Source organism: Ischnura elegans, chromosome 6, assembly GCF_921293095.1.
Source record: "Ischnura elegans chromosome 6, ioIscEleg1.1, whole genome shotgun sequence".
Taxonomy (NCBI): domain Eukaryota; kingdom Metazoa; phylum Arthropoda; class Insecta; order Odonata; family Coenagrionidae; genus Ischnura; species Ischnura elegans.
The window spans coordinates 118,297,693-118,314,876 of NC_060251.1; the positions used below are offsets into that span (position 1 = coordinate 118,297,693).

The window sequence follows — 17,184 nt, forward strand, 5'->3', positions numbered from 1 at the left end:
CTCCGGATAAAGCCGATTAGTTGGCTGAACATCTCGCAATCACGATCATTGCCTTCTTGGAGGCGAATATTCTGGTAAAACCGCAAAACCGGAATGCTTTCGCAAACCTCTTCCACATGCAATAAGGACCCTGATAAGATGCTGGAACATCATCTGGAAGGATGTAGCACTGGAAGCGACGATGGGAACGCTACTGCACGATGGAGAACCTTTGAGTCCTCAGCAAACTCGTCAAGTGGGAACTCCTTGACGTTGGGCGGAACAACTGCGAGACGTACATGAGCACTGATATCTGCCACGAAAACGAAAAAGAAGACGCTAAGGCTATTTGAAAGACGTGATGCAGACTCAAAATAAAGCCAAAGTGGACCTAGTTATATCCAGTGGCAGAGATTTGGACACTACTCCGGTGGACAAAACCTAGTTGCTTGCACATGACCGGAAGATTTTCTTCACCCCCAATCCAGGGACGGCGAATCCCGGGAAGGAGCTAACACTATTGCTACAACGGAGCGGATACTCCAGGAGCCGAAGGAGATGACCCACCATCGAAAAAAACGGTAGGAGGTCGAAGCAATCTTGAGAATACTGCCCGCCAGGAAAGCAACCAGACCGAGCAATTACCGTCATCCGTGAGCTACCAATAGTGGTGATATTGTACCTGGACAGCACCATGAGAACATGCACGACAATCGGCTGCTTCCAGTCAAATAGAAACTGGCTCGAATTATGTGCCTTACGAAGTCACATGGCTTTAACAGACTTTTACCCCATTCCTCTCCTCGACGGCATCTGAAATGCAAATGAGTAGATCCTACTACATTGCATACTGCACTACGTACGCAGGAAAACATGTATCCGAGGGTTCAACTCGGGTTTTGGGAAGGCCACTCGGTCATACACCCGCTGGCCAAATCTCCGAATTCATTACCGACGTCTTCAACACGATGGGCTAGTTGTCGCATTATTTCTCTTCATGCGGAAAGCTTTAGATCGTGTATGGCGCCAACCCCTTCTGATCAGCATGCAGCACCTCCAGTTCCAGCCATAGTGTCTTCGCTTTCGCCGCATATTGCCCAGAAGGAATAGATATTCTGCTTGGTATGGCTCGGCAGGGACTTTTTTACACGGTGGATACTCGTTGGCGTCCCGCAAAGGTCTTTGCGAGGACCATTACTTTTTAGCATCCATTCACATGACATCCACTGCCCAGGAAGAGATTCACTGCCCTCTCTTTACGCAGATGACGCTTTGCCTCTCCAGGATGAGCGAGAGGGAAGCCGCTAAACTGCAAATCACCATGGACGATATCTAACCCTGGCATCACCCATGGAGGATCACGGTCAACTCCGGGAAAACGAAGTCCATAATCTTCCAGAGAAACATGCAGCCAAATTCACAGCAGGTGGCGGTGGGCGACGCTGTCCTGCAATCGGAATCGGAGGTCATGTATCTAGGAGTCGTACACGATCGGGGCCTGTTCTCAAAGCCGCAAGTGGAGATGGCAAGGGAAGAAAAAGGAGTCTTCACGGCATTGAACAGGTTAAGAGAAGTCCTGAGTCTTCCTGTGCCTAACTGTGACACAAAATTACACCCCATAAGAGCCTGCATCCTGCCGTTATGCATCTTCAGTTTGGTCAATAGCAGCACCATCTATCTTTCGTAGCATTATTCGTCTCATTTATACTGGAATAAAACATCTACTATCATCGTCAAAATACTACTTCGGGGACAATAATGGTTGTTCCTCATGTTCAATAGTCATTGCTGTTTCATGGAAATAAGTCAGTTTCAAAATATCCTCAGACGCTTTCATCCTCTTTTGCGGCATGTTTGATAAAGCAACCTCCAGCATTGTTTACAGTAAGTGCATTTCGTTTCAGATTCTTGCATATAATCGATATTTTTTACATTGACTATTGTCAAACCTTTCTTGGGCACAATTCTTGAATACATGTGACACAAAAATGTCTCTTAACTAATTACATTTACAACCCGCTTGCATGTGTAATCATTCATTCAAAAAGGAAACTTTCGACACTTTCATCGTTAATTTTGGAATGGCTGGTCACACGACTTTCGGAATTGATTACATCGAATGTAATGGCGAGTAACTGGCACAGAATGCATGGGTATTAGGTGCCAATTACAAGCTTTTACTTTACGTATTTTGGAACTTTTCTGACTATTTCATCCGATAATGGATGCAATACACAAACAATGTGCCAGAAACATATATGATTTTCATCCGCACGAGTAATTCTAAAGCAAATCATTCAATTCAAAAAGCTTTTATGCTCACCTTCGAAATGATTGCTAAGGTGACCTGCAGCATTATTCAGCATATCCATTACTTTTGAACGACTTACCAACACTCTTTTTTGCTATTTGGAAAGCTTATGTACACAATAATGGAACTCACGTTACAAAACTATATCTTTTCCAATTACATACCCCCTTAAAGATTTCGAGCGTTAACCCACTCGTTATTACCGATTATTACAATAATGGATGTGAAGCATGTTCGAATCAATTAAGATGATGGGCCAAGTCGGACGTTTCAGTCATATTGATCACCGCTCACCATCAACTTGAGTGACTATCGGGAACGGACTCCATCGTCGGTCTCTATCAATGCCCATAACGGCCGTTATCGGTTGCTGCTTATGTGGGTCTCAACCAACGCCCGTGTGTATTTCCCCATGCATATTCCGCGTAGAACTCTTTAATTACTCACTTTATTCCAAAGTTAGAAAAACCACGATTATCCGAGACGTGGCAGTAAACCGAGAATTCTATTCGCCAGTAATAGTTTTCGGTTGGGAATCACAGGACGCCTTTTATCAAGAGGGGCACTGTCTTACGTTTTGTGAATGACGGATTTTGGTCGATAATGACCGACAAACGGCTTCGTTGCAGAAATATTCTATCATTCTTCGGAGTTCTCCCGTTCACTTATCGATCACACAGACTTCGTTTTCGCATGTGAGTCGTTCACAGCGCATCGGTCGCATCTCTTAATTACAAGACTCACCTCGAGGGGAAAAACCTTGGCGATTGCTTCATCCGCCATCTCAACGTCTCCTTTCAGGAAATAAACATGTGCTCGCGATGCTTGGATGCAATGAGTCAATCCGTCCATGATATCGACGAAAAAATCATCGTCGCTCTCGTGCAGCTCTTTCTCGCAAACTTCCAGTTGTTCCAGCGCGACTTGCAGCATTCCCATTCGGGCGTTGACCCAAGCGAGGTGAACGCTATAGCAGAACATATCCCATTCCAACCCCTCCTTCGACAGGTAAACACATCCCAAAACACTCTCGAGAGAAGCAAACTCATCGATGAAAGGTAAATCCGACCAGACGAACGGACAGCTGACAGCGTAGAAGGGGTGCCCAAGGGGACCATATACCACAGCCTCTGGTCCATCTTCTTCGTAGAATAAATCTCTCAGGCTCTCCAAAATATCTTCAGGATCTTCATCTTGGGGGGTCTCCTGCTCCTTGCCGTCTGATAGGCCCAGTTCCCTCTCCGCCTCTTCGTCACACATACCTGAAGAAAAAGACATTCACAAAATAGCATGAAATGAAGTGAAGAGAGGGTGAATTCGGGTAGGGGAAGCGATCGCTGAAACAGAAGCTGTTAAAGTTCCCCTGAATGCAACCGCTATTCAGGGCGGCCCTCAGTGATCGCTCAGTCATTCCTCTGAGCTGTCTTTTCGGCGGCTACTTGCCTAAGCACTTGACACTGATTGGTGGGAGCTCAAGTCTTAGTTTTAGGTGGCCAATGGTGCGTTGCTATATGATTGTAAACGCTCTACTTTAGTAGCTCCCACTAAACATTTCCACCCTGGGAGGCGGCAGAGAATTCGCTCGTATGTAGCGGTCCACTCCCACAGTGGACATCAAGAGCTCTCCCTCAAGGTGTAGACATTTTACAGCACTAAAAATAATAAAAAATGTAAGTACAAACATCATCCCGAAGTTTAATGATAGAAACTGGCAAAACTTTGCTCATTTTATAATTGTCTAGATAACGCAAAAATCACACTTGATTTTTTCATTTAATTGGTTCAGTTCATACTTCGTCACTTGCCACACCGATTTTGGAATAAAACCGTAGTACTCGTAATGTCACTTGGGCGGAAAAATTAAGTCGTTTTGACATATTTATGGTGAATTAAGGTAGTTATCAGTGCATGCAGACATTTTCCAGCCAATCATTTTCGAGTATCGTATGGCCTTTATTTCCTCACGATAAGTATTTTTTGGGGGACACAATCTACTGTCTCAGGCTTTCCTCAGCGTCTGCCGCCGGACCAGTGTTTAAAGAAAGTCCAAATCTATCCTTTAATAAGAGTTCTTTTCAGTTAAAGAACATAGAATTAATATTTTATCCACGTTGGGAAAAACTACCTTCTCAAAAGATGACCAGTGTTTTAAAAAGGGAACCGAACTTATCGTACTAATTACAATTTTCATAGTCGCCTGCAGAAAGGGCGTAAAGACCTTATTCCGGGCCACACGATATGACCCCTCGAGAATGAATCGGCGTGGGTCGTTAGTTCTGGTCAGGCCGTAGAAAACTTACGGCCGGCCATAAGTATGGCCCCGTTTAGCAGAATAGCCCTGACGGTTTTAAGACAGCACCCATACATTCTCTCGATTGCTGGAATCATCAGGTGCATCTTCCTCCATTAAGGTAACAACGGCAAAAATAAACCACTAATGCCAACAAACTTAAATGCACCTGATGGTTTTTAGCGTGGGTGAAATGTGAAGGTGCTAAATTTACACGAAAAATTGAAGACTATAATAGAAAACAAAATGTCGAGTGATAATGTGGCGATCAGACTGTGTTGAGAAGGAAATATTTGGTTCGAAAGAAGTCCACTTTTCTAGTCCAGATTTACCTTTCCATCGCCAGTTCCGGAGCATTTTCTCTCAGAGTATAGCCCAATGACTGAGTTTGGTATGTATAAGTGTGTGTGTTAATCTAAAGTGAAGCGACCTCAGCGAGGCCCCTTGCAACCCTCGCAAAGTTTGCGTTGAGTGAGTGTGTGTGTATCAACTTAAGAAACGTCGGCGTGTTACCTTCAACCCTCGAAAAGGTTTCCTCCGAATCTAGTGAGTGCATGTAAAGGGTTTCCAGTATAGAGGCTGGGGTTGGTTACTACTGATAACTCTCACGTACCCGCAAACCAACACTGTATTGGTTTTGTACAGCTCACAGGTACCTGTGGCGTAATCCCTACATCACGGCCATTGAAGATTGAAGTTCTTTTAAAGGAATCAGTTTCACACAATTTTCATAGTCTGCTGTCTGGTTGATGATGTAAATTTATATGGCCAATTTGATAATTAGAGTACCTTCAAGTTTGGAAATACATGACAGAAATGGAATAGAATACCTTGTAAATCCAACCTCCCCTGCAGAAGATAGTTCGGCGATAAGTACAGAAATGCAATCTACATCTACATAATACCCTGCGAGCCACATCTAGGGTGTTTGGCAGGGGGTGATCAATCACTAGCATGCAGCATGCAATTGGACTCCCACATGCACACCACACAGCACAAAAAACGTCACGCATACTAACAAATTATAATACCATGTGCGGATAGAAATAATAATAAAATTTTGAAACATTCATTAAGTTTTTCATAGATTAGTAGGCCACACTACAAGTCATACAATCTATTAATGAGTTTTATCGCTGCCGTTATATTCTCTAATTGATCGTGGAGAAAAAGACATTCTGAATCTGTCTGTTCTACAGTCTATCTCTCTTATTTTATTTATATGATCTGATCTTCCGTGGTATGTAGGCGTCCGTAAGATATGGCTTACTTCGTTAGAAAAGGCTCTGCTCTTGAATTTATCTAAAAGGTTTGGTCTATTTTTCAATCTACGGTCTGACAGAGATTCCAATCCGAGTTTATCTAAGAGGTCACTTACATTGACAAGACTATCATAACGACCTTTCACAAACCTGGCTGCTCTTCTTCGCACTTCTTCGTCTTTCTTCTTTGCCTTTCTTTGTTCTAACTCTGTTATTAAACCTTTTTCATGAGGGTACCAAACACTGGCAGCGTACTCTAAATAGGGTCTAACGAGGGAAAAGTAGCTAATTTCTCTCACTTAGTCGTCGCACTTCCCAAATATTCTTTTAACAAAACCCATTTTACGATCAGCTTGACCAGGTTTTTCCCGAATATGTTTATTCCAGGATAGATAATTATTGATTTTAACTCCTAGATAGTTCACGGATTCAACTGCCTTTAATTGGGTGCCCCAAATTATATAGCTATGTTGTAGGGAGTGATTCTTCTTCCAGAAATTCATTGATGGCTGAAAATTCATCAAAAACGTGGCTGCGAACCACCGGATGGCCATTTTAGCAAAGTTAACAAAATCGTTATTTTTCATCGCAGAATCACGGTTAATTGATTGCTTGATTGGCAGGACTGCGATATAAACAATAATTTGTTGATGATCAGATCGATTGATAGATTTTCAAAATGCAGTCAGAGCGGTCACTTTTCGGGAGGGAGACACCTTGCTCGGAGGGTCCAAGATAAGGGCCAGCGAGGGTAAGCTCGTCGAGTAAAGAGTCCCCGATTTGCGACCCTTTGGAGGGTGTACCACACTCATCCTGGAAGTACCTGCTCCATGGCCACACGAAACGCATTTTAACCTTTTCGCCGCATGTGAGGAGAAGGTTTTCAGAGATTGAACGGCAGTGGGTTGGTTGGTTGGTTGACAGGGTTGGTGTTATACATATCATTTCAAAATCATCCCTAACCCTTTCATGAGTGCTAATTAACTTTTCATTTGCACAATTATTATACCTCCTCGTTGACCATTCCTGTCTCTTCTATATATGCCGTAAAATCTCTTGGAAATATCTCGTTTGACATGATATAATCGCGAAGCCAAGAATCCGTGTTGACCACAATGTTGGGATTACAAGCGTCGACCAACGTTTCAAATTCCCTAACCGTATTTTGAATGCTTCGACAATTAACCTGCAAAAGTCTTGTTGAGCCCTTACCTGCATCTTCATAATAGTGTCCACCGCTCGTTTCCATCACTGGTTTCCCGTCTCGCCAAGTAGTCTTGTAGTGTTTTTAAAAAGATTATCCCGAACTTTGGATCCCTTTCTGTCAAGGTGCACTCCATTTCTACCCAAATGTCTATCCACCACCCAACAATTAGGGTCAGCAAAAGTCAAACCTAGTTGGGAACACATCCAATCAATTCCATCATTCATCCCGTCGGTTCTCTTGTAATATATGTCCCTTCTACGGAGAACACCACTTATTACAATTTTTGCCCGTTTAACCCACCGTCCATCGCGTCTAATTTAGGATCGCTATTTGTCGCGCGGCGTCTCACAGAATGGAATGGTCAAACCATTCATGCATGAAAGTAGAAATAACTGATTTAACTACAATAAATCATTCATTAAATACTTAACTCCATGAATGGAGAACAAATTTAACATATTGCTGATGGAGATATTTTTATTAATAAAAGACTGAATACTAATTATTTTCACGTTTCTTACAGTTTTTCTTTCATGGAAATTATATCAATATGTTTCATTTTGGTGATAAATGCAAACATATTCTCCGCAGTTTCACAGCACGAATTTTGCTAATAAACTAATAAACCATTTTCACTACCGGGGGAATTTTTAATATGAACTTGAGCCAAAATATCTCCTATCACCTTGGAAAGTTATTGTTCAATGCAACCACAAAAATGTTATGTGTATGTTCACGGTTACTGTGATGCATCCATATTAATGTAATAAGCCACCATAAATGTATGTATCAGAGGGAAAAACGATGTATTATGCGCCAAAGTTCATTGAAATTATTTGAGAACCGTATTCTTCGCAACAATAGTTTTATATCGGTGTTAAAATGACTACAATATTAAAATCGTAGCAATAAAAAAATCGTAGAAATAAGACGCATGTCCAAAATTTAATGCTTATAATAGTTTTTAGTTTAAATTATAAACGTATTTAAAAGCTGCGCGATGAATATTACAAAGCTATTGGCATGTAACTCAAGTTGTCGCGTGACGCCTACCAGACTCCAGAAGCAAAAAAATATCAAAATCAATTCCATAAATGTGGCAAAACACACTACCATATTGGTGACCTTTTCAGAAAAGTAAAATAATGAGATACAAGGAGTATGAGTTTCCTAACAATGAAAATACGATTTGGGCAAACAAAAGAAAATGGCCTCGCGTCTGGTAGACGCCACACGACCAGTGGGTAAAACTTATTTTTTGCTGTGGTGGCCAAGTGCCGTAGGAAACCTATAATATTGTCATCGAATTTCGATTTTTTAAGTCATTTTTTTTCAACGTGTATTATCAAAATAACTTTCCTCTCCAGAGCTATCCATGTCCAGAATTTTTCTGACCAACCGCTCTGTTCTAATTCCAGGAAATCACTGCATACATACTCTTTCAGCCAAGGACGCAGCTAGGAATGAACGCGGAGGGGGGGGGGTGTTTATTTGCAACTAATGCCGGGGTGTTTGGGGGTGTGGGATACCCACCAGGATAAGCGGTTGGTGCGTGATTCATAAATTGCAGAATTTTAAGATAAATGGTTCAAAATTGTGAGTTTTACGGCTTTCCGAGGGATATTCATTGATCGTTACCCTATTCTATTATTAATATCAATCTAATTAAGTAAAATGGATTAAACTTAAAATTTGTATGAGCTCTGTGGGGGTTTATCCCCAAAAAAAACCCTCGCTGCGCCACTGCTTTTATCATCACCTCTGCCGCCCATATACCGTATCACGGATTCGCCAGCCTGGGGCGACTTCTTCCCTCCTTCCATGGAACTTTTTTCATCCACTTCCGAATCTTCTTCATTCTCCCGTTCCACGTCCATCCTCCCCGGATCCTTTTGCTTCCTCCTGTGGTTGCGCTGCCATATTTTTCCGCGGGGTTGGTCAATACCTGCATCCTCGTGGCCTTCGTCGTCCTCAGAAACTCTGGTTTCCTTTCCCTTTGCTCGCTGTCTTTGTTAGCGTTTGTATTCGTGTCCAGCCGTTTCTCCATTTTAGCTAGTGGTGTGACAACCATAGAGTAAGTATATTCTAGAGGGCTCACGACATAGGCGGAAATCGTATCGACAGTTTTAATTCTCAAATAGCTGATAGATGGCCCTGGAGTGGCGAGCAAGAGGCGAGAGAGTCAGCTTTCAAGGTCGTTACCTGTCCCTCGCCTCTCCCCTTTCCTTCCCGCCGTCCCCTCTTCCTAGCTCTCCGTCAGTCTCCCAAGCATCGAAGGAAGAGAAGACGATGTTTGCCTCGGGCTGATTGTGAGAGAAGAAAGGCAGGGTCCTATAGGGATTTCTTTCTCGTCGGGCGAGCTGCGTCTTCCTCGAATCCTTGCCTCTTTTCTCTGCTTGGATTTCCCCATTACTGCTGAAAACATTTTTACAACATACAGCTGTGAATAAGTGTTGAAACTGTCTCATGCACTTCAAACATTGCAGTCCGAAAGCCAAGAGGAAAGAGAGGGAATTTTCAGGGGAACCCGGCCTCTTTAAATATATATTCGCAAACTAAACGAATAGGCTATCAGTTAGATACGGTCACGGAAGTATTCACGACCACCACAGATTTTGATGAAATTGTGAGAGGAGATATGCTCGAATATCGAATGGATGTTGGAGGGGTTTTACATGTAGCAGTGTAATACTATGCGGGACAAAATGATTCTTTTGACGAAGTACTACAGCCTCAATGCGGTACTGGAACATTGGTAAGTTTGAGACACAATATCACTGATAGTATTTCGTCGGAAGACATGATACTGAGCCACTTTGTGAAATTTTCTGCACTCAATTTAATAAGGCAAGGAAATATTACCCGGAAATTAGTTCCACGCTGAAAATTTGATGCGAAAGCAGAGACACATTTATGATAATTGGAGTATTTGATTTGGAGTTTCTTATTTCAGGAATAAAGGACATATAAAACCTAATGGTTTGGTAAATGGTTTGCGAACAACAACATGCGAAAAAATATACAAAAGAATTCACATTTATTTAAATAAAAGGTGGTACCAATTTTACACAACATTTTAATACGTTCGACGCGTTTCGGCTCACAGAGCCATCATTTGGAACGAGACTCTGTCTTTCATATAATCATCACCTTTATATCTTGTATGATGTGAGGCACGATATGGTGGAAGTTCTTAATATTAGTAAAATTAGACATTGCAATATTTCCACTGAGTTTTATTATGACGCTACGCGTTTCATCGTTACAAACAGCATTATCAATTGTAACATAGACTTAAAATTTCCTCCTTATATATGTCTTGGTGCTTGAAGGGAGGGGGCAAGGTGGAGGATGGGGTTTGGGTGACGAGAAGTGGGCATATTGAAGGTTGTGAGATATAAAAAACGGCCCTTCTTAAGTCCTAAAATGTTAGTTTTTAAAGCAATATGTATTTTAGAAAGCTTTTTAGACCGGCAAGAGGAACCCGACACCCGTAGCGTATAAATTACGCCGCACGACCGGCCGTGTACCGCCTGTGTACCTTTATATCTGTGTTACCTTTGAATGTACAAGCTTGAACTAAGTTCTACAAATGAAGATTCATGTTAGCAAAAATCGAGTGTTATCATATAAATACTGAATGCATTTACATTATGCACATGCATATGTCGTGAGCAAAGTACGCCACGCGCCCAGTCGTATAAAAATATCAGGCGCGCCCGCTCGAGGTTTAACGAAGATGTTTTAACTTTGGAGCATTGCTCAATCGCTTACTTCGCTGGATATCGCCTTAATAGGCTCTTGGCTAAAAGTGGATGCATTAACTGCAAGAAAAATTTTTCTGGGAAGAAAACAATTGAGGACAGGAGTCAAATATTAATTATGGAAAGAACATTTCCAGGAATAACTAAGGATGTTGAGGGTTTGCTGTGTCCATAAAAGAGGTTTATCAGAATTTGTAAAAAAAGCTCTGTTAATTTTCAGAACTCAATTTTGTGACACACCTCATGAAAGGAAAATGAGAGAGTCAATGCTTTCAAAAGCAGAGAAGTTCCTTAAGTTAGAGATGGAATATGAGCTTAAGGTATGTAATGAAAATTTAATGTTCACTCTAAATTTACTTTTTCAATTTATGATGAGGAGTTGTAAGTGGTTGTCCCCAGTCGCTTCACAGGTGAAACAAAAGGTTAATATTTTGTCAAATGTATAGTAAATATATTCAACTGAATCTTATAACGTGAATACGTGACTATGTAAATAAATCAAAGTAAAAAATCATTTTAATTATTAAACGTTTCTGAATTTCGATATAAACAAGCCCTGACCCCAGCATTGACTCAGCAATTAACTGATGATAACAAAAGGAAGAGAATCTCAGCTGCTGGATGAAATGGTGTAGAAGTAAGTATGAGGAGCTCATGGCAATCAATGAATCAAAGGATGAAATGTGTCGATCTAAGGTGTGTCCTATTTCGGCTGTTCATGGCCTACATTGCTATATACATAAGTGGATCTAGGGGGGCACGGGGTCACGTGCCCCCCCAGAAAGAAATCCTGGATCCGCCCCTGGCTATATCCATACGCGATACATTGCCGTTATGGTGAAATTTTCTATAAAGTCCAAAGAATTAATTGCAATGAACATGATGTAAATGTAATATTTCCTCGTGCATTCATTCACAAATGGTTTGAATTTTCAAGATCTCCAAGTCTGCTTAACATTTATGGAGAAATACATGAAGGATTAATATCTCTTTAGACCTAATTTATAACAACAAGTTTTAACCAACGGTTATTTTATTGAAGGCGCCTGGTTTTCTGATTTTGACACCTAAAACTAACATTTACCACTCGTTAGTATTACATCGCATGTAATGCTAACGAGGGTTATCTTAATCACAGACGCGTATTGCGACGCTTCACGTGTAGTACGTGTTATAGCCTAGCAGTAAGTGATTAACACTCTTGATAGCGGTGCATAAATTCCCTTTCGTCCTGGCCAAGAGGAATAGGGAGATTTTACGCCATATTTATTTCCAAACGCTAATAAATTTTATTTTTTCATAAAAAAAACGTTACGTGATAACCTACGAAAGACATCTACGCCCGAATACTTAAACCCCAATTCCTAAAAACTTTCACCGATTTCTGCTATTGACTTCATCTGATAACCAACTTGAACGACGTTAAGAAACTTGGTTTGTCATGCAAAAGTTAGGATGTCATGGGCGAAGATTAAGGTTATTAATTTGACGGCAAAAAGTGATAGAGAGTACAATATTCAATGATTTTAAAGCGACTGGTCACGACTTAAATAGGTTGACTTTCTTCAAAAATCTACCAAAAAGGCTGATTTATTCGTTTCATTGTCAATACTTGAGGAGGAAAGATTTAAATTCTCCAGAAGACGTGGTGAAAATGATTCATTTCACAGGGTTAGCTATAAAAATTTTAAGATTTCATAGAGATATTAGTTTTTAATGCAGGCATCTGCCAAAAAAGAAGAAGATTTAGAAAATCTGGCGAGAATATTGCTGGCACATTTATTACCTGAGTTTTCCCGAGTTACATCCAGATAAGCTCATAAATCTAATTATAAAAGAAATTAAACAAAACAAATATCATTCAAACAAGTCATATTGAATTTCCTTCCATTATAAAGGATGAATAACAATCGAAAATGCTGATAAAATCGATCTTTTTTTCAAACAATACATTAACAATTGACGACTCTTGGCTACCGTCACTAAGGTAACATTACTTTGAAAAATTAACTGAAGGAGACTACAAGCAAAAAGATTCCAGCGATAGAAAAATAGCCTAGGAGCACGAAGGTTCCAGCGCGATACTAAAAACGTTGAACGTAAACTATAGGAGACCAGCAGGGTGTCTCAGAGTCTCCCTTTCCGAGCGGATCGGGAGACTTGACGCGGATTCTACGTCACTTACTATCGGCCAGGCAATCCGTGCGTTTCAGACTGGCCTCCTATCGACTCAAGGACGGCTTTCCTATCGGATAGAAGTCGAGTGGGCTAGAGGTGACGGAAACTCATTCCGGTTGCGAGTGGAGATATGTTATAATGCTGTTATTTATTAAGTATTTGGCTATAATAAAATCATACGACATTATTTCATGAGTGCTGATATACGTGGATATTCTGATAGAGCAATATAAGTGTAAGTGACTTTAATTCTCGTGTAAATTAGGCAATAAATAGGCAGACTGTATCATTGACGGTACAAGTTCGTTTGCGTTGTTATTTGGACGAGTAATTTGGCAAAAAGAACGTGAAACAAGTTGGAATGCATGGCGTAATGACTTACAAATATGCAGGTAGCATAACGCATTGAATACGTGTCCGTGGGTTTGGAAGTATAACAATTTGTCTAGTTTGAAATGATTGTGTGTGTGACTTGGCATCGTAGTTACATCGAAATTAGACGTGGGTATGTACAATTCAGTCGATTCCATGGTATACATTCTAAATATTCATTTTAATGTGAAATATTAGTTCAAGCATAACGGGAATAGCCACGGTATCAACTATACCGAAGCTCCCTCATACCATCCTTTAATTTATATGTTACAAATTTCGACCTAAATTAAACAAGTGACGGTGGCGCAGCGGGTTAAGGCAGTATTCATGCCCCGTTTACACCACGATCGTACCGACGTTGATCGCGACTACTGCACGTTTACACGTCTAAAAGTTACCATCGTAACTCAGTGCTGCCCGTGCTGCCCTCGTTGTGGAATTGTGTCATTTAACAACTGACGACGACACTGCGTGAGAAAATTGAAATCCTGGAAATTAAGAAGCAAAAGAATATTATTGTTTTTATGTGCTAAAACTGAAGCTAGACCGAACTGTCGGTAAAACGTTAAAGAATGTGGGTTTCTTTATGGGAATCTGTCCAAAGTTTAGCAATATTCATGCGGTAAAGACAGTAGATATGTCTCCTTGCTACGTTCCAAATTGGAATATTTTGCTAACTGGTCACTATTATAATATCGACTCAATCCGGATTGAACGTGTCCTAAATAAATTTTTCAAATTAAATGATTACGATTTATTAATCTCTTTGTCTGATTACAACACTTCATATATTCTTTTCCTAGTTAATTTGAAAACTCTTGCACGACCAAGGATCCTCCAACAAAGGCATATTCCTCTACAAAATTATCAATTAATATTTAGATTGTTCCTACCTCCTTTATTAGTAACTTTTAATGGATCCCGTCATAGCTTTAGAACTCCCAGCTATGATGAGATAAAACTATAAGTCATAACAGTCCGTGAAGTCTTTAAGAAACTAGATTCTTCGAGAGAATATGTCACAACATTCAAGAATATTCACGCATTAAAGACAGTACATATTGCCGTTATAATTAAACTAGAAAAGGCTTAGATTTCGGCTTGATTCGGCACAAGTATTGATATCTCCATGTCCTCATCTAAATGTTATGGTTATTTCTGGCGAATTTTATTGTGAAATCCTGTATACAATGATTTGATTGGTTAACATTTTGTGCATGTTTGTTATTTTCCATCATCTGTGAAGTATAATGTAAGGATACATGGTTATGGGTAAACCTGTAAATAAAGAAATACATAAAACTGGTATAGTACAGAATATCCGATATCATTTGGTAAATAGAACATCAGATAAAAAACTTTCCCCTAACGTCCTTCCATTACCTGCTGAATAATATCTTCAATCGTTGCCATATATCTTTGATATATTAGAGTTATTTATGAAATATCAGTTATTGCAACGGCGCGAAAGAATCGTATATGCATCGATCTTCATTTCCTAACTCTTTTTACTTGGCACACTAGCGCTAACCATCGTAAGTTCGGCAGTGTTAGGTACTAAGGCCTACGATGGTAACTCTGCGCGTTTACACGACGTTTTGAGGTTACGATCGTAAGGATCAACGTCGCGACGATCGTTGTGTAAACGGGGATGTAATTGGATGGATTGTGTAAATGGATCAGCGAGGTAAAGGTTATGAGTTCCATTCCCTTTTGCAGCGACTATTTTTTTCTTTGCAGAATTATCGCTCACTGAAATATAATTTATAAGATGTATTTAAAGGTGCATCGATAGCAACAATTTGTCATTTTCGTACCAAATAAAATGGTGTTATAGAAATAACCTAGAACGTGCAAAACAGATAACAAACTAACGAAATTATTTTGCGTTATTTTAACGTACATAACTCAAGCCATTACTAATAATGGACACTATTCAACTTATTTTAATCGCTGTATTTCCTTCCAGCGTACCTTCACTTTCACGGAAAAATTGTAAGACGTTTACGGCATATCATGAAGGCCATAACATCATTTATGATGGTCAATATTCATATTTAATTGAAATACTGAATGAAAATATAACAATTTGGTTAAACAATAGAGTAAGTAAACCATATGTTGTTGGAAAAAATGATGGATATCGCGACTACCAGTAGTTTAGTTCTTAAGAACAATCAACTATGCTCTCACGAGAATGAAAAGAACAAACTCGTTCAAAATTTTCCTTCACTCCCGTTATTTGTTCAAAACGACACGGTATTACGTTAAAAAAACTACAGACGAACAATTCTAAAATAATTTTACCCGGCAACAACGTCAATTATGTGACACTGTATCAGTTAGCACTTATTTATGCCCGTACATAACTTTCGCCTCCCTTGTCAAGTATCAAATCTTGCGGGAGGTTATTTTCGCTGCTCACTTGTCACTTGAAAATTGTGACGTTTTCTCGTTTCCCGGAGGAGGATGACTGTTGACGTCATACCAAAAGCGGAACGCTTTCCGATAGTATGTGTGAAACGCACGGAAGACGAGCGTAGGATAGGATCCCGATCGACTCGGAATGAATCCGTTTCCGACGCCGCCAATCCTACGAGACTCTGAAACACCCCCCAGAAGAACAAAGGTTCCCGCCTTAAACATGGGCTTCTGTTGTAAGTACTAATCTATTTTCAATAAAGCCCCTTAACGACCACTCACTCATACAAATGTTTGGGGTGAGCGAGACGAGATACGACAAAAAGTCTTATGAAGACCACCTCTAAAATTGTATGAAACCCCAGGAAACATTATGAAAACACTAAATTTCCAATTACTTAACTGTCTATTCATTTAAAATTGAGTATGGGGATTCGTTCAAAAAATGGCCACCAAAATCTAATGGCGGCTTGGCGATCATAGAAACAAATAATCATAATAACTTCTTTGTTTATTCAAGCAAGAGAATCTAAATTGGAAAAGAAGATAAAGGAATTAAAATGAAAAACTGATAAAGATAAGGTAGGAAATTTAGAAAGTAGTTTTTGAAATGTCTTCCTTCCACATGAACAAACATTGGTTTACATCAAAGCGTATTCAAATGGAAAGCGGAGAAATATAAGGTAGGAAATTACTTATTGTTTTTAGTATATCACAACGAAAGTGTGGTTGTTAGAAATTTCATAGTTAACAAGTGTACATAATGCCATTTTTAAAAGATGATTCGTGCTGTTGACTGTAGTTCGTGTCTTGTTGGCGATGCACGATTGTAGTAGAAAGACTTTTAAACAAGACTTCCATAAAATATAACTAGGTAAAAATGATTTTGTTTTCATTTTTTATGATAAATTCTTATTTTTCCTTACGTTCTATTTTCCATTAATGTCCTTTTTATGTGCATTGTTATCCGTGAGCTGGTGCATCAAAGGCAGTGAATAATACAATATGGAGGATAAGTGCAAATAAAGGTATTTCTTATTCAATAATTTGTCTTGCGAAGATCACGTTTCCTTCAGTGACTAAGTTATTCAACAGTGAAAATTATCGAAGTCTTGACATTCACAATGTCTTGTACACCTAAGGCTGTGATCTGTCACTCACCAGATTTATAGCGCATTGCGTTTGGTATTAAAGCTGAGATATTTGTGTATCCCGATTCATTAAAACTTTTAATAGAGGTATTTCTGAAGTGAAATCATTCGCGATCATGATAACTAATATTTCGATAAAATTCGTCATACTAGCCCCAATTCATGCTAAGGCGCATTTGCTCTAGATATTAATATTCAGTTCCTACGTAATTCTATTGTGTGTACCATCTCTCTCTAACGCTTACG

General features: G+C 39.8%; 1 protein-coding gene across 1 annotated transcript in view; it reads right to left on the reverse strand.

Annotated features, from left to right (window-relative positions):
- The window catches only part of LOC124161586, a 50,434-nt gene that overhangs the window by 20,419 nt on the left and 12,831 nt on the right, over positions 1-17,184 (reverse strand). Inside the window, exon 2 of the mRNA XM_046537966.1 lies at positions 3,035-3,552. Within this exon, the coding sequence (XP_046393922.1) occupies positions 3,035-3,550 (516 nt within the window). The 5' untranslated portion in view covers positions 3,551-3,552. The remainder of the gene's footprint in view (positions 1-3,034; positions 3,553-17,184) is intronic.